Source organism: Girardinichthys multiradiatus, chromosome 2 (assembly GCF_021462225.1).
Source record: "Girardinichthys multiradiatus isolate DD_20200921_A chromosome 2, DD_fGirMul_XY1, whole genome shotgun sequence".
Lineage (NCBI taxonomy): Eukaryota > Metazoa > Chordata > Actinopteri > Cyprinodontiformes > Goodeidae > Girardinichthys > Girardinichthys multiradiatus.
In genome coordinates, this window is record NC_061795.1 from 5,321,328 (window position 1) to 5,340,025 (window position 18,698).

Here is an 18,698-nt window from a genome sequence, read left to right on the forward strand (position 1 = left end):
CAGAGCGGAGAGGATGAAAAGGAGGATGCAGACTGCAGAAAGCCGAGAGATGCAGTAGCTAGCCACAACCCCATCCTTGTCTGGATGTGAACAGTTTTCTATCACTGCGAAGGATTCCTGTTTCTCTTTTTCATTTATTTTTTATGCTTTGTCTAGTTACTGGAATAATTGTCCTAAAAAGGTCTTACGGTTGGCATTTGGACTTGCCGAACATCTGTGAGCTCAGAGGAGCGCTTTAACGGCAACGGATAGTGGTGCCGGGGCATCTGGCCGTCTGGGGGGCAGCGACGGCCGGCTGGCTGCATTGTGTTGCTTTGATGACCCCCGCTGTGTAGCTGCCTGCTCATCAACCCCATCTCTCTCTCTCCTTTCACCCCCTACCCGTACCCCCCTCCCCCCTCCCCCCAATTCCCTTCCCTCCCCCCCCCCAATCCTGACCCCCTTATCTCTCCTCTCTTTCCTCCCCCTCCTCCTATCTTTCCATCACAGCTCCTGGACCAGCCATGTTCGGCACAGAGTCGTCATGTAAGTATTACCACTATCCTCCCATCTCTGTGTTTTTGTTCTCAACAGCATGAGCATGTTTTCTGTTAGGCAGTTAAAGGAAGAAGGAAATTGCTAGATTTCCTCTGTTCCTCCGTCTCTTCTCTTTTTTATATTTTGCCTCCATGGTTGCTGGTGGTAGATTGAATCGGGAGAAATCTGGGATCTACCATTTTAGTACAGAGGGTCAGCACTACAAGCTAGCAGGTCTTGCTGAGCTTAATGCTTTTCCTTTCTTTTCTCACTCAAAGTATTTTTATTTGTCTGTGTATGCATAGGGAATCACCTTCGCTTATCATATATGTTTAGATATCCTGAGTTTTGCTGTTTGACATGACTGCAGGTGCCTCCTTTTCCATATTCACGTTTTCTGTGAGCACATCGGAAGATGGATGCTTGTGCTAATATCACATCATTCCTAGAAGCTGCCGGTCTTGATTGGTGTACAGCTCTGGGATCCTCACATTTCCATGTTCAGGTGCCTCTTAAAGTTATGTAGCATCCTACTGCTGTGAACGAATGCTCTAATTGTAGAGAGGGTACAAAGCTGCTTCCCTTTGACTTCCATCAGTTAAGTTTGTGTTGAGCCGACACCTTCAGATGACGCTCTCTCCTTTCTCTGCTCTGGCCTCACAATCTTTGTTATTGTTTGTTATTTTGATCGATGCCGCAGCGTCTGAACCCACTACCTTCACAGTGTTTTGAGGAAGTCAGGCTAGGGTTAATGTAACTGATTGAGTCATGGATGCACAGTTGGAATCAAAAGTAAGTTATATTTGTGGATGTCAGATCAGAGCCAGTAAGTACCTTGAACCAACAGCGTTTTGCCTCTCTGGACGAGAAAAAAGCTGTCAGTGAATCACTCAAACACTAGGGTGTAAAATTTATGATTTATCTCACTGACTGAAGAATGATGTTACTATTTAAAATGTGCAGATTTCTATTTACCAGAGACTTCCTAAGGTCTTTAGTTTGGTTCTAAGGTGCAACAGTTTACATTAAAGAGACCAAACCGATGCATTGATCAGGTATGTTGCTTTGTTTTCAGCTTTTAGACTTTGTGTGTTTTTTAAAATGACATGGATACATCCACCAACACATAATGTTTATGTTAGGAAATATGTTTTACCATACCAACATCTATCAGTAGGTGCAGTTTAATTAAGTTTAATTAATGTCAATCAACAAACAAAATAAAAATTAGTACTCCTCAAAAATAAATACAAAAACAACAAATGCACTGAAATTTGTACTTTATTGTATTCTCATATATTACCATAGGAAAATGTTGGACTAAATGTATAAAGTTGTGACATGCTTAAGTGTATTTGCAGACTAGTCATCAGCAATGATTGTTATATAAAGTCAGTTATTTTGCAACAAGTATACACCAAGCCTCCTGGCCGGTCTTTTACTGGGACAATAATCTTAATATGAACTAATATCTTTAAATTTCTAAAACAGTAAGACTATTATTACATTACTACTGCTAAAATAATATTTATTATAGATGTACTATTGCCTGTGACATTTATTTATTGTTGGTAATGAGAAAATAACTGGTGTGTTGACAGTCAGCTGTTTCATGTTCTCATGACAATGAATTCAAAAGCTGAACGTATTTAACAGGATAAGATGTACTCAGTGGCAGAATACTAAAGCAGAATAGGGTATAAGCAGAGATTGAATTAATGATCATCATTTATGTGCTTATTGAGCAGAATATTATGGCTTATTTTTGTTCTGCCTCTCGTGGAGTCGCACTGAAAGCTAATGTTACCTGGCTATTTAGCTGGGCTCGGTTAGCTAGCCTGCACTCTGTCTAACAGGCTTTTAGCATGCCAACGTTACTTAGGAACAGTAACGAGCTGTGTCCTTTATGAATATATGTCTCCAGCCCATAATGTTCTAAGGGGCACTAAAACCAGGTGTTTCAGTTTCATTGTCCAACCCCTGTATATTTTATGTGAAAAATCAGACATCCATTAATGATGTCCTTCACTTGCATGGATTGCAGACATTGTTATGGTAAATAAATGCAAAGCCCACAGAGGCACTCTGGAGCTTGGTAGAACGCTCTGGAATGATAGTTTAAGGTTTTTTGTGCCTACGCAGCCGTTGTCCATTAGGATCCAGGTTCCTCTAAATAAGCCCAAATCATTAGCTCGCCACCGCCATGTTTGACAGTTGCTATAAGGACTGTAGATTTCCCCAAATGTGATGCTGTGCAGAATTGTAAAACAATCGTCACTTTGGTCTTGTCTGTCCAAAGGAGATAGTTCCAGAAGTCTTTTATTGTGGCAACTTTAAAAACAATTTTGGGTTTTTTTTGTTTTTTGGTCGTTGTTTTTTTTGTCAGTTTCTTCCAAGCATCGACTGTTCAGACTTTGAGGAACAATTTGATTGGATGTCAACTTTAGGAATCATTGGAAACATTTTTCGGCAGGAGCTTTTATTTCTTTTTTCTCAGTTAGGTTTCATATGTAAATAGTCTTGTTCACTGTAGAATGACAGGAAATATTACACTTGACTGTTGCGAAAAAAATACTTGATTTGTTTATGTTCACACACACACACACACACACACACACACACACACACACACAAACAAACACACACACAAACATTGCAGACCAGCATTGTGCAAAACGTCTGCCTTTATAGATGTAGAAATTTGCTGTTAACCAATAAATAAATGCATTTGATTTGATTTTCCTACAAAGGTAGGAAGGATTTCTGTTACTTGGTGCCATGGTTTGATGTGTTATGTTTTTCTTTATCTGATGAAGATAATACCAAATGTCAGACCTCGCTGCAGACATTTTTATGTCCTAGGCTGTAAAATATTTGATGTAAAGGGTGCATTTATTTATTTTAGCATGTTTCATTCTCACCATCTCTGCCATGACTACCAGGTAAACCTGCCGGTTTATTATGAGTGTTTATTAAACTTACCTTAGTGTAAGTTTGAAATGATTTTTTAAATAAGATAATGCATATTTAAGTGCTTGTTTAAAGCTTTTTTTGTAAATTAAAAGGATTTATGCTTCTTTCAGGGTTTGAGGACCAACTAATTAGTTCAGAAAACTAGAGCTATATCAAGTTATAATATCAAAACTTTATAATGTTATACTAACTGTACATTTCAATACATCATCTACTTACAATATACGTATTAGTACAATATAAATGTTATGTTGTATTAACATGATAATATTTGTACAAACTTGAGTATTGTTTGAACAGTACAACATTCCTCATATAACATAATACCTTTTATCTTTTTAGTGTTATAGTTTATTGTCTGAATAAAAAATGTTTTACTTTCCGACAATACTGTTATAACAATATATTTTTGCACAGTAAATTATGACGTTCATACAATACAATATAAATAATATGATATTGTATTGTTATTTAAATAAAGTTTTCACGCTATAACGTAGTAAAGCTTTTTTTTTTCTACAAATGAGACTAATAAGAGGCAGCTGAAAATAAACTCTCTAAAAACTGAGCAAAGTCTGAAGCCAGTGCATAGAATCAAGAGATTTTAAGTGGAAACACTATGAAAACCTCAGGAGCAAAGCTGGAGGTTGACTGAGCTTGACTGACTTGGACTAAAAGATCTGACAAAGAACTGAAATGACCAGGGAGCATATGTATGCAGGGAAGAGTGATAGCAGAAAACAGGAAGTCAATGTAACACAGACCATGAGGAAAGATAGGGTTTAAAATAAAACAGGAACTAAGAGGTTTAGAGAAAAAATGAACTCCAACTTAGATAAGAATAAAAATGCAGAACACAAGCAAAAGGACGAGCTAAACAAGAAAAAACAAGACCACACAAAATAACCATGGGTGTATTCACACCAGCAAAGTCCTTTAGTTCGCTTGTTTGGTCCGGACCAAAAGTGAACTTGTTTTTTTTTGTTTGTTTGGTGCGGTTTACTTTCACATTGTATTTTTTACAAGTGAACTATTACTTGTAAACAAAGCCACACAGGTGTCAATCATTGCTCCTATTGGACAGGAATGACGCGGGTGAGAGAGCACAGACCCGGAAATTTAGAAAACAGCTGTAGACGTGCTGCAGGCAGCGACTGTTCTGCATATTTGTGCTGTTATTACAGCTGCAATATTATTGTGGGAGTCAAGAGCAGCTTATTCAACACAGATTTTGTGATGTTCTATTTATATGTTTGTAACGGCGTCGGAGCATGAATGTATCCTGTCCCACAACATGCCTGTAATGTTGCTAAGCAACATACAGCTTATCAAGTATGATTTCAGTACAATGTACACCTTACATACGTTTTCTGTAGTTGGTTCAGATCGGGCCGGTTTGTATTCAGACCACAAGTGAACCACAACAGAGTCCGTTTGGAAGCGGACCGAGGCCACCTCAAAAATTGGGTCTCTGTCCGGTTGTTTGGTCCGGACCAGGGTTTGCTTGAGTGTATTCACAGCTGCACAAAAGGTCCGGACCAACGGGGGAAAAGAACTCTGGTCCGTTTAAAGCAGACCAAAAGTGGCAGGTCTGAATATATCCCATAATACAGTCAAATGAGGATAATGACAGTAAGTTATTATATCCTTTGTTCCAGTTTTGTTTTTACAAAGCAGAAACTATGGCCATTCACAGTTCTTGGAATTGCTTGTTAGGGTCTTTTCTAGCTTCTGCTTCTCAGAAGACAATAAGTGTACAGTTTCCTTTCTAGATGCTTCTTTAACTTTTTGTTCTTCCAGTGACTTTACTTTTAAACACCCTATGTTACTAAACATTTCTGATTAACAATTTTGACACCGAAGAATGCTATTGTCGATGTGATCTGGTTGTGCCTGCCTTAAAATATCATTACCATATTTGTTTGTAGTTATTGTGACAATTAAAGTGACAATGAAAAGTATTCATTCAGTTTCAGTCTTTTTTGGCAATAAAATATAGTGTTTAAGCTTACCCATTATGAAATAAGCTACTTCAGTACATCGGTTGGTCTAACTCACGGGTATCCAAAGTGCAGCCCCGGGCCGGCCCTCTGAATGATTTTGTGCAGCTGCGACAGCTTTGGCCTGCAAGTACAGGGGTTGATGCAGATGGACACTTTTTTTTATCATTTAGAGCAGCATTTTCACAGACAAATAAAATGTTCTTAGAATTTGAAAACATGTTAGGTACACCTAAACAGCATACAATAAATCCATTTAATTATAGACTCATTTAGAAAATTTGAATATTATGGAAAAGTTTATTTATTTCAGTAACTGAGTTTACATTATATTCATTAATTACACCGAGATGGACGTTTTCAAGCCCTTATTTCTGTTAAATATGATGCTTTTCCGCTTACAGCTAAAGAAAAAACAGCATTAACATTAGAATATTACACCATACCAATACAAAAAACATCTTTAATACAGAAATTTAGGTTTATTACATGTCTAAAAGGTTATTTTCAAAAAGTACGTGTAATCTGACAAACGAGCCTTATCCGAACGTAGATTCTAATTTGTTTAATATTACTGTATATTTTTTCAATACATTAATATTTATTGATGCTCTAATGGAGCTAATGGTGGTTAGGAAAATAGTTGAAAGTAACAATGCCTACCATAGTGTTTGTTTTTTGGGGTTGCAGGATCTTTTCACAGCTCATTTTCCCCTAACTTCTCTGTAATCGTTCATCCATGCATAAACAAGCAGATGCAAACAGTCCTAAGAACTGAAAATCATACTGTCCTAAATGTAAAGTACTGTTTCAGTGTTGGAGTTTTGTTACGACATGAGCATTACAGCCTCCGTACTAAAATTAAAAAAAGGAACCCTGATTGTAAAATAAATAATTTTACATTAATAGGAGGATGCCGGGTCGTACTTTCTGTAGCTCCTGTCCAAGCTTCATAGAGGCTTGGTGAACATGGAAGGACACGTGGGACAATTCTTTCTTTTCTTCTTACCTTTTGCTCTATTGAAGAGGAATTCAGGTTGGTGGCCTTTAATCAACAACAAATTAACCCATTTACTATTATTTACAAGTTAACATACTCTATGTCAGGATTATTTATTATCTGACATTACTAATTTGCGAAAACATTAAAGTTGAACAACCATATCTATAAACCAAAACCGATTCAACACGATAACATTTGAACAAGGTTATTTCCTTTTTTAAATTATAGATACGCAAACTTAATAGTGGTGGATTTTCATTAAACACCAACATTTTAAATTCTATAGCTTTGCCTGAACTTTGCCTTCATAGTTCATCATTAGAACATTTACATCCAATAATCATATTAAAGGCTACGTTTTCTTTTACCATTGAGATTTATTGTCCTTCTCTGTGTGCGTCTGAGGCTGTAGCTGAGTCACACAGGCATTTTAGGTCTATTTAAAAGCTTCTTCTTTTCAGGTGGTGTTTCAGTGTTCAGTAGTCCCCTTGGTATGTAGGTTCCTGGTATTTATTCAGTTTTATTTCCTCCAGGCTTGTCTGTTCAGTTTCCCTTTTAGATGTGTCCCCAACAGTGGGCTTGGATAATGGTGTTTTTGTTTCAGAGATGGATATTGTTCCAAGATCACATTATTTAGTGCAGTGATGAGCTGTTAATGGGCTTTGAAACGAGGGAACTCCTGAGTCAGTCCTGCATTTGTTTGCTTCTTTGCTGGTGCTCAGAGGCAGGCTAAGATGCCTACTGAAGATGGCCATTTGATGGAAGCTCTCTGACGGCAACCAGCTGTCTCAGTTGCTGTGGTAACCCCCGTTAGAACCACAAAAAGCCAAGCGATCGGGTTTCTGTGGTAACTGCTGACTTCTGCTATTTTTGTCTCTTTAGCTCATATACTGCTAACCCTAACCCTAAGCCATATGAACATTGGTAAAACCCTTTCCTGATATCCTTTTTTTATATTTTCTTGGATCATGAGCTGATATGATGGCATGTGACACCTAGGAAATAAATAAACATTTCTTGTTAAGCTGCAGTTAAGGGTCACTCAACAAATGAGTTTTGAAAGGGAATCTTCAGCCTGGTAGCTTAGCTGTAATTAACACAGTTCATACATTAGATCAGTTAAGCAGTTTTAATCTGCTGCCAAATCAGAGGTTGAACACACTTTTAATTCACTTACAGTTGTGGTCAGAAGTTTACATACACTCATGAGAATTAATGCCACAGTAATTATGATTTATTTGAACAAACTGTTCTTTTTCTGGGGGGCAATGATTATGCAACATACAACTTTAAGAAACTTTAAATACAGGAACTGGTTACACAAGTTTAAACTTGTTGTAATTTTTTTTAATATAAAACCAGACAGGGTTAAAATGAAGGCTTAAGGGTCTCATTGAGGATCAAAGAAAAAGAATTGTAGACTTACACAAGTTGCAAAGTCTTCTCGATTGGCTTAAAAATAACTGGAGACTGAACAGACAATTGCACGTCTGTTCAAGTTTTCCAATGTTGAAGAGACGGAAACTCTCACCCTTTTAAAGATTTGCTAGCATGTTTAGGAACAAGCCAGGAACCAACAGTATACTGGTGGTGGTAGTAGTATCATGCTGTGGGTCTATTTCACTGCCAGTGGAACTGCTGCATTGCACAGAATGCATATAACGTTTAATTCTACCTAAAATCCACTGTTAAATGGTTGAAACATTTGAAACAAATTTTCTGTGTTGGGTTTTTCAACTGGATAATAATCTCAAATATACATCGAAGCCGGTTACAGAATGGATAAAGCAAGCAAACAGTAAGCTCCTGAATCAGCCTTCTGAAGCTCCTAAACTTAACCCCACTAAAAATGTGTGTGCCATAGTTGAAAATCTGGCTCTTGCCAATAAACCAACCTATGTAAAATACCTGTTATTCTGGACTATCTGTTCTGGATTAGCTCCAAAGCCAGAGTGTATATTTGCAACAGCTGTACGACTGCTGGGAGTCTTGTGAAACTGATTTTATCAATCCAGAATTATCTATCTCCGCAAAGGTCTAAAAATCACCCACTGTCCCCTTTTGTTCTGCTTTGAGAGAGGACTGACTGACAGATCTGCCCACCAGGTCACGTCTGCACGTGTGCAGTTCATAACTGTTGACAATATAAGATTGGAACATTAAAGGTGTGTTGTGACCTGAGGACACCTGACAGTGTCAGATATAAAGAAAATCTCTATCGGCCAAAATCGGGATCGGCAGGTCAGGCTTTTTAAAGATCGTGTTCGGTCAAAAAACTGCAATCGGTGCACCTCCACTTATTCTTGCTGTGTTATTGTTTGAGATACTCACTGTTGCATGATCCATCTCAAATAAATTTAAAAACAAGGTAAATAAATTCTTAGCCCTAAGAATTCCTAGCAGGTTTTTTTTCACAACAAAATCATTGCTATTTACCTCTTAATTATTATTGAAATTTCTAGTTCGTCAAGGCCATCAGAGATGCAACGAAGCAAATTGGTGTTTACTTGCTTAGTCAGGTCAGATAAATGCTTCTTTGGCAACTTTCAAGTTCAATGTTTAAAACTTCAGGTTGTTAAAAACCCCTCAAAAATGAATTAAGCTGTTAAACTTCTGATTCCTGTCAATAAAAACCTGATTGCAGCATTTTCTCTAAAAAGTTAACATGAGCTTAGAGATGCACAGAGGAATTGGCTGGGGACTGGAACTGGCCAATGTTCACCTTGATCTGTTGTAGTCAGCTGCTCAGGGACATTCACAGTGCAGGCAAATGTGACCCAAATCAGATTTTTGGGGGTCAAGTGACCAGGTCAGACTTTTTAGAACAAATGTGAACGCTCATATCTGGCTTGTATCTGACTTTTTCAAGTAATGTTTGAGCCACATTCATTTGTGATCCTGAATCCAACTCGTATCTTATCTTTTGGAATGTGACTCCAGTAGGAATGACCAGGCGCATTAGGTGTGAGTTTGACGTCACTTTCCATCACATTTGTCACAATTTTGCGCCACCCAGCAGGAAACGGTAGCAGTTAGCAAAACAGCCGAGGGGCTAGAATAGGACTGCACAGTGGAGAGACAGCGAGATGTTAGAGCTCGTTAATAAACAGAGATAAAACTTTATTCAAGCCTAATTGAAAGGCTCATAGGAACCGTCTGGATGTGGGACGTAGTTTGTATTGTAAAATTCGTATTCAACCGTTCAAACAGAGGAATTTAAAATTCTATTGAGGTTACTGAGCATGTGATGATCTGCCCCTGCTGCAGTCCAATGCACTGGAATGCAAGTCTTCTGCCTGTGGAGTTGAGAATGGGAAGCGCTGACATATATGATTAAAAGTTGCCCTCAACTTGATAAAGTTCCGAATAAACTCGGTTTCTGTAAAGTTGATAACATTCCTGCCCCACCATTGCTGGCTGTGTCTCCGCATCCAAACAGTTGTGCTGAACTGGCAGTCAGTTCTCCCTAAAAGGGAGAAATAGAGTTTCACTCTCCTTTTATTTATGTCTCCCACACAGTACCCGCTGACACAACAAATGGCTTCTGTTGTGCACTTAAACCATAACACCTATTTCTCTGTGTTTACTGCTGAGGTTGACGATGCTCGTATTGTTATTATGCGCATCCAGGTCAGTTTGGAGCCGCAACATTTTCTAAGTAACGTGAACGACCACACAAATAAATCAGATTTCTTAAAAAATCGGATTTGAGCATTAAGACCTGCAGTGTGAACATCGCCTTAATTACCCGGTCTGTTTTGGTACAGTTAACACACTGCAGCAACACAGTTGTTGAATCCAACAACTCTCTTCGGTGTGAAAGTTGTTACTGAGGGCAGAAGACTTAAATGCAGCATTTTGTAGTGTCAGTGAGGTGTTTAGAATTACGTCGGCTGAAACAATAAAATGTAAGATGTTATTTAAAAAGAAATTGTATTTTGTACCACTTTGAGGCAAGCCTGGGGTTCATTCAGGCTGCAAAAGAGCAAGCAAGGCATGATTTCAGCAGATGATAGAAGGCTAAATGGAGTACAGTAAAGTTCCTTATTGAGTTTCATCCTCCGTCTGTCATGGAAGATTCAGTATTGGGAAATGTTGGAGACGTTTTAGAAAGCACAACATCTACAGGGGTTGGACAATGAAACTGAAACACCTGTCATTTTAGTGTGGGAGGTTTCATGGCTAAATTGGACCAGCCTGGTAGCCAGTCTTCATTGATTGCACATTGCACCAGTAAGAGCAGAGTGTGAAGGTTCAATTAGCAGGGTAAGAGCACAGTTTTACTCAAAATATTGAAATGCACACATTATGGGTGACATACCAGAGTTCAAAAGAGGACATATTGTTGGTGCCTTGTCTTGCTGGCGCATCTGAGACCAAGACAGCAAGTCTTTGTGATGTATCAAGAGCCATGGTATCCAGGGTAATGTCAGCATACCACCAAGAAGGACGAACCACATCCAACAGGTGGACACAAGAGGAAGCTGTCTGAAAGGGATGTTCGGGTGCTAACCCGGATTGTATCCAAAAAACATAAAACCATGGCTGCCCAAATCACGGCAGAATTAAATGTGCTCCTCAACTTTCCTGTTTCCACCAGAACTCTCCGTCGGGAGCTCCACAGGGTCAATATACACGGCCGGGCTGCTATAGCCAAACTTTTGGTCACTCATGCCAATGCCAAACGTCAGTTTCAATGGTGCAAGGAGTGCAAATCTTGGGCTGTGGACAATGTGAAACATGTATTGTTCTCTGATGAATCCACCTTTACTGTTTTCCCCACATCCGGGAGAGTTATGGTGTGGAGAAGCCCCAAAGAAGCGTACCACCCAGATTGTTGCATGGCCAGAGTGAAGCATGGGGGTGGATCAGTGATGGTTTGGGCTGCCATATCATGGCATTCCCTTGGCCCAATACTTGTGCTAGATGGGCGCGTCACTGCCAAGGACTACCGAACCATTCTTGAGGACCATGTGCATCCAATGGTTCAAACATTGTATCCTGAAGGCGGTGCCGTGTATCAAGATGACAATGCACCAATACACACAGCAAGACTGGTGAAAGATTGGTTTGATGAACATGAAAGTGAAGTTGAACATCTCCCATGGCCTGCACAGTCACCAGATCTAAATATTATTGAGCCACTTTGGGGTGTTTTGGAGGAGCGAGTCAGGAAACGTTTTCCTCCACCAGTATCACGTAGTGACCTGGCCACTATCCTGCAAGAAGAATGGCTTAAAATCCCTCTGACCACTGTGCAGGACTTGTATATGTCATTCCCAAGACGAATTGACGCTGTACTGGCTACAAAAGGAGGCCCTACACCATACTAATAAATTATTGTGGTCTAAAACCAGGTGTTTCAGTTTCATTGTCCAACCCCTGTACATTCTCTAGGAAATACACACAGAGGCTGACGTTTTAATAGTGCTAGCCATGTTCAGCAAGTTAATCGTCTCTGCAAGATGCTAATGCCAGTTTAAAATGCCAACTCTGTAAACATTTAGTCTTTGTTTTGAAATAATAGTAAAATCCTGTTTTAAGCTGACTGCTCTCCCACACAGCTTTATAAAAACCTGAAGATTAAAAATCAGCCACATCATTCTGTTGGGTGCATTCCTACATGAAGGAAAAGACTTGGTGCAGCTTTATTTGTTTCATAGGAAAATTTGCACACCACTGCATCAATCAACAGTATTTGTTATCAGTGGTCTGATAAAACCTAGGACGGTATGATTCTTCTTCCTATGCAAACCAACAAGGCTCAGTAGGATCTGTCTGTTTAGTCAGGTTAGCTGGAGAGGTGAAGACTGAAAGCATGGCTATTTTTAATACACATCATCCCCACCAGCTCCTAATAAGACGTTTAGATTACCTGTCTTCTGGTGGAAATGCCTCTTTGGTGTTGCTAGGAGAATGAATTATAAAACCATTAACATCCAAGACTGTACTTTCTGGCAACAGTGTTACTCAGTGTGGCTGTATTTGTTTGTTGCATGTTTTCATAACCAGACTCAGAATAATCCGTAATGCTTTCTATTGAAATGGTTCAGCAAACAGCAAATGATTTGAGCTTGTTGGGAGTGTTTAAGGAAGATTAGTGATAATTAAATTTCTCATCATTTTGTTTGAACATGAACAAGAGCTGCAACTAACCTCATCGGCCTTTTCATTCCCTTGGTCTTTCTTTATTGTTGGGAATCAGTTGCCAATCAAGAAAAAAACCCACCATGTTTCAAGAGAATCATTGGATATGATCATCAAATGGCAGATTTAATGCCTGGTTCAAGCCAATGCTCATGTTTCACCGATCTCTTAAATCTAATTCTGAGAGGCTTCAACGCAAGTTGCCTAACCCAGTGATGTTCTATGTTTAAGCTGATCAGTGATTGTGAGGATAAATTCCTTTAGTAAATCTGTAACCCTGCATCTGTGCTTCAAATACATTTGGATTGATTTGGATTGATTTGGATATGTGTATAGGGTCCAGGAACAAGGAAAAAATTTATTTATTGAAATTTCCTTTACAAAAATGAGCTTTTTGTAGGTGTAAAATCTAAATGGTAAATGGACTGAACTTATATAGCACTTTTCCAGTCATACAGACCGCTCAAAGTGCTTTACACTAGAGCCACATTCACCCAATCGCACTCACTAACGCTCACACATTCATACACCGATACGCAGATCAGTAGGCAACTTGAGGTTAAGTGCCTTGCCCAGGGGCACATCGACATACAGCAGGAGGAAGCTGGAATCAAACCCACAACCTTCCGATTGCAAGACGACTACTCTTCCTACTGAGCCACAGTCGCCTCCATCTAAAGCACATTTATCTGCCCCCACACCCCCCATCATAGACAAACACTCTTGTTTATGTTGCCAACATATTGGACAGAACATTTCCATAACAAAAAGGAAATCTTCACTGTGTCACATTGTCACAGTAGTAGAAATCAAATGTTTCATAAACCCATTACAATGATTCACAAATAAGTGAAGATTAGAAAAATCAAGAATTAAATTTTACTTCCATCACAAGTAGTGAGATAAAAGAGTAGGAGATTCAAAAGAAAAAAACGACCAGATTTCCACTGTGGTTGAAGACTTAAAGCAGAGTTCTTAAGTAAACATCCTTATTGTGTAGAATATTCTCCTTTGGTCATTCTGCACCTTGTAGTCAACACCGGGTGCCTAACAAGCTGATTAATAGCTTGTTAATTAACTTAGCCACTGGCTTGGTTAGCTACCCTGCAGTCTGCTACTTAACACACCTGCTCCAGCCTCTTAACAGTAATGAGCACCACACATTACTATTCTTAAGGTAATCCTTTTTTTAATAAAGCAGCTAACTACGATCAAAAAAGCATTAGCTTAACAACAGTAATGTGTGGAGCTCCTTTAGGGCCTGTATATAGTGTGCTGTTTTGTGCTGTTATTGGTATTGTGCAACAAGGCATGGCCTGCGATAAATATCTGAAAGTGTCAGATATTTAGAATGCATATCTCACAGTGTGACAGCTGCTACGACCGACGTCTACTAATCCGCCAACAGAATTGCAGCATAAAACCGACATCCCAAGTTGGCCTCTTTTCTCCAGCCACAACGACGTCCACATTCTCCTTCTCCTCCTACTTTTCTTCATATGTGTTTCTAGCCACATAAATGAAACAACAAAAAGGGTTGTGTTTTTCGTTGTGTTTTGTAATTGTCTCTGGCGGCGGATGGTGTACACTGATGACCTTGCTTGACATATGTCGTGACCCATTTAGTGTTAAACGGTCATTGTTCATTGTACACACATAAAACTTGATGTCGTACCGAAGTTTATTAGATCCACGTTGCATAGTGTGTCACGGAAAAGTCTTATTGTCATAGACACACGAATATATAGAAGAGTGGGAGTGGGCAGAAACAGGTAATGAAAGGGCACCCTGCTCCATAGTCAGAAGAAAACCTGTTCACTGCAGAACTTTTATCTAAAAACCGTAACTTCTTGTAATTGGGCTGTGCCTTGAAACCAGTAACCAGCCCATCAGTGTGAAACTCCACTGTGCACATTACAGAGAGCAGAGGAGGATTGTTACTGTGCCACTTTGTAGAGAAAGGAATGACATGCTATTGTAATAAGATGCATACTGTGAGGCTAGTTAGTTTTTTTAATAAAGGGACAAGATACAGACCTATTCTATAAGAGAAGTAACCTTAAGGGACTTATGTTGTGATCTGAAGCAATTTAGACAGACATTTACTTTGCCCTTTTAGGGTGTGGGGGGCTGGCATCCAAATATAATGGTAGGAGAAATAACCTAAATCTAATTAGGAATCTGTGGCCTCTTTGAAAAAAAAAAAAAACGGTTTTATCATAATCCTGCACTGACAAATCCCTCTATGGGTTGCCTCTGGTCGTTCAAGAATCACAAGTCCAGCTGGCAATATCCAAAAGTGTCAGAAAACCTTCAGAGTCAAATACATTGGTGGCATGTGACACTTCTGGGTTTTGTTCTGTTTTCAATTGTAACATCTTCTGATGAAGCTAGACCTAGATGAAATCCAGTGATCTGTCTTAGTGCATCTCTGAGCACCAAGACAGATCCCCCCAGATTTGAGGTGAAAACAGAGACCGTCTGCTGTCGTTACCTCATCCTTTAACAAGTCAGGTGATTCTGGGCTGTGACTGCCTTGCTTAGTGATTCATGGGTGTTTCACAAAGCCTATGGATATGGTGAAAATGCTTCTTAATCCTCCCCTTAAGTGTTTTGTCAAAGTGGTTTGTTGCATGATGGAAAACTGCTGTTCAAACATGCTCTTCATGCAAATCTGACTAGACCTGAGCTATGTCACAAAGAATAATGGGCAAACTTGTGTCTGAATGTGCAAAGCTGGTAGAGAATTATCCCAAAACATCTGTAGATGTAACTGCAGTAAACGGTGTTACTACAAAGTATTGACTCCAGTGGGTCTATACAAATGCACAACACACTTAACAAATAAAAAGTTTTTTTAAACAGATGATGAAGACAGCATTTCATTTTCCTTCCATTTCACAATTATTTGCTGCTTTGTGCTAATCTATCAGATACAATCCCAATAAGTCCCATGGCATTTATGGTTGTAACATATGGGAATGGTGAAGGGGTATTAATACTTCTGTAAGGCACTGTAATGTTATTTGTAATTTTTCTTTTTACCAGTGATCATTAAATGACAGACGAGCTCAGTAGCTGCTGATGTTGTTCAAATGTTCATAGTAATTTAAAGGCCCTGGCAGGACCCACTGGATGTTTAATTAGCCATATATTTACCTTATGAGCCATACTCTGAGGCACTCCCTAAATGCCCCTGCCAACTAACGTTTCAAGCAAGAATAGCTAAGCTAAAAGAGCTAGCTTCACGCCAACATCACATTGCTCCCTCTGATAACGTTGACAGTGATGTAGGTCTATCAGTGGTACTGCCGCATCAGGACACCCTGTGGTGACTCCCTCCTGTTCTGAATCCTGAGGGTAAGGCCTTCTCTAAGCTTCAGATTAAGATCCAATCATGCATTTCTGAATCCTAACATCCGCATAAGCTGTCCTTGGCAGTAAAACATGCTACATTACACGCACCTCAGCATGTTCTTTCAGATGTAAAACTCATCACCTCATTCTTATTTTTTTAAAGAAATTATCCAGGCTATCTGTTCATATTGGCATAGTAGCTTCTAAAGTTGGGATCAAGTGAAACACCTACTGGAAGGTATTTAGAGCATCTCTAGAAATGAAACACAATTGAAACTAAATGCAAATATAATATTTTTTGTAGTTTAAAAAAAAGTTTAATTGTATTAACAATGTGTATCTCTTTATAAAAATTCAACATACTACATATAAGTCTCTTCCCAGGGACATCTTTTATTGAAACACAATTTTGCCTAGCAAAGTCCAATTGCACATATCAATGGATAACACTTTATTCTCTTAATAGGATGCTCAAATATGGGAGAAAAAAGTCATAACCACAATTATTAAGTAGTAAGTAAACTTTATTTATATAGCACCTTTCCCAGATAAAATTACAAAGTGCTTTACCGAGGGCAAATAAATAGATACAAATATAGGCTTAATATAAAACACAGTAAGAACAGCTAACAAAACAATAGGTAGAACATTTAAATAAAAGCTTGTCTAAATAGAAAGTGTCTAAGCTGCTTTTTGTGGTTGTGGTCAGTATTCAATTCAATTCAGTTTTATTAATATATATATTAATTTCAGAACTATTTAAATCAATTGCTGGAGGCCTGCTGGAGGTCACTGTGTAGGGCTCTGGCAGTACTCATCCTGCTGATGGGTTAAAGACTTCTAATGGCTCTGTCCAGCTTTCCTAGAGTAACAGAGTTGGACTACCAGGGATCGCCTCATGTCACCAGTAGTGACACTGACCCTGGTCAAATGCAGAACTACTGGAAAGCAGTCAAAGAAAATAAGGAAAAAATATTTGTGGCCTCCATCTGGAAAACCATTCCTGTTTTTGAGGTCATCTCATTGTTGTCCCTTTTATTGCAGCTGTTGTTCATTTTATTAATGCTAAAACAGCTGACACTGATTAACAATCCCCTCTACTACTGAACTGACCAGATCAATATTCCAGACGTGTAACTGACCAGATATTATACTCTGATATAAAAGTGTTCCTTTCATTTTTTGTGCAATGTATAATTTTATGTTTTATGAAAACGTAGTTATATCTCTGATACCTGTTTGGACCAGTGGAATCGTATGAAACAGACTATGAGAAAGTCGGCCATGAAATAAACAAAACCACAACACTGAGTTTGTAGTGGGTGTTCCCCATTGCAGTTCTTGGAGAGTACTGGCACTACATTGCGGTTTATATATACTGTGATTCTACATTAAATCTGAAGCAGTTTTAATTGACTGTATTCAGAACAATACAGTTGCTGCTTTGGATCCTTGATATAAGGCTGCACACTATATTGCAATAAATTTATCACAGTTTATCAAAGTGCAATATAAATATTGCAGAGGACTGTGGAACACAATATTTATTATCTTGTAAGTCTCAGGAAGTTGAAGTTTTGTGCCAGTAATATATTCATCCTGTTGGGTGCAGTCTGAGTGTGGTACCTGTCCACCGCTGGCACCGCTTCACACAGTGTTAGCAGAATCTCAGTGAAAAATATGAGAAAGAGAGGAGTGTGGAAAATGGGGAGTTCTGGTACCTGATTTTGTGATTGCCATATTCAACATTATTACCACTGAAAGACATGTAAAGGAGGCAGTACAATCACATCAAGGTCATTCAGTCCCCAAAGGGCTCAACATGAAGGAAAATGGGGAAAAACACATTTCTAACAAACTTCCTGCATTACAGGTTGCCCTCTCTAATTAAGGGCAACATAGGTTCACTTTGCGTCGGTAGCATGATTTGATCTTTACAATGGTAAATCTTTAATTTAGTCTGAGCTTGTTTTGCAGCCAAGGGTCAGGAGTATGCCTAACCCTTGATAGAAACTCTAAATAACACAAAACAGTTTGCTTGACCTTTGGTGGAGAGATTTAAGTGCTCAAATGCCCCTCCTTGAACCGCCACCTTAACGTGGTGGAGGGGATTGAGTGCTCGAATGATCCTAGAGACTATGTTGTCTGGGGCTTAAATGCCCCTGGTAGGGTCTCCCATGGCAAACAGGCTCTAGGAGACGGGTCAGACAAAGAGTGGTTCTAGAACCCCTCATGACGACTATTAAAGGGTCCCACCCTGGAGCCAGGCCTGGGGTCGGGACTCGTCGGAGAGCGCCTGGTGGCTGGGTTGCTCCTCGCGGGACCCGGCCGGGCCAAGCCTGAACGAGAGACGCAAGGCCCCAGTGGGCCCACCACCTGCAGGGGGAACCGTGAGGGACCGGTGCGAAGAGGATTGGGCGGCTCGATCCCCGGATGCTTAGGCTGGCTCTAGGGACGTGGAGTGTCACCTCGCTGAGGGGGAAGGAGCCTGAGCTTGTGCGGGAGGTCGAGAGATATCGACTAGAAATAGTCGGGCTCGCCTCCACGCACAGCGTGGGCTCTTGAACCCATCTCCTTTAGAGGGGCTGGATTCTCTTCTACTCTGGAGTGACCACTGTCCACTGATCACCACCTGGTGGTAAGTTGGATCCGCTGGAGGAGGAGAAAGCCGGTCAGACTTGGCAGGCCCAAGCGTATAGTGA

The 18,698-nt window shown here is 39.6% G+C and overlaps 1 protein-coding gene across 7 annotated transcripts in view; it reads left to right on the forward strand.

The window, feature by feature from the left end:
* Positions 1 to 18,698, forward strand: part of LOC124861031 (suppressor of tumorigenicity 7 protein homolog) — a 74,537-nt gene that overhangs the window by 20,360 nt on the left and 35,479 nt on the right. For 6 of the 7 annotated variants that reach the window (XM_047354652.1, XM_047354653.1, XM_047354648.1 and 3 more), the window contains exon 2: positions 490 to 525. The exons of the other annotated variant lie outside the window; for it this stretch is intronic. In XM_047354652.1, the coding sequence (XP_047210608.1) occupies positions 504 to 525 (22 nt within the window). In that variant the 5' untranslated portion in view covers positions 490 to 503. The remainder of the gene's footprint in view (positions 1 to 489; positions 526 to 18,698) is intronic. 7 annotated transcript variants of the gene reach the window in all.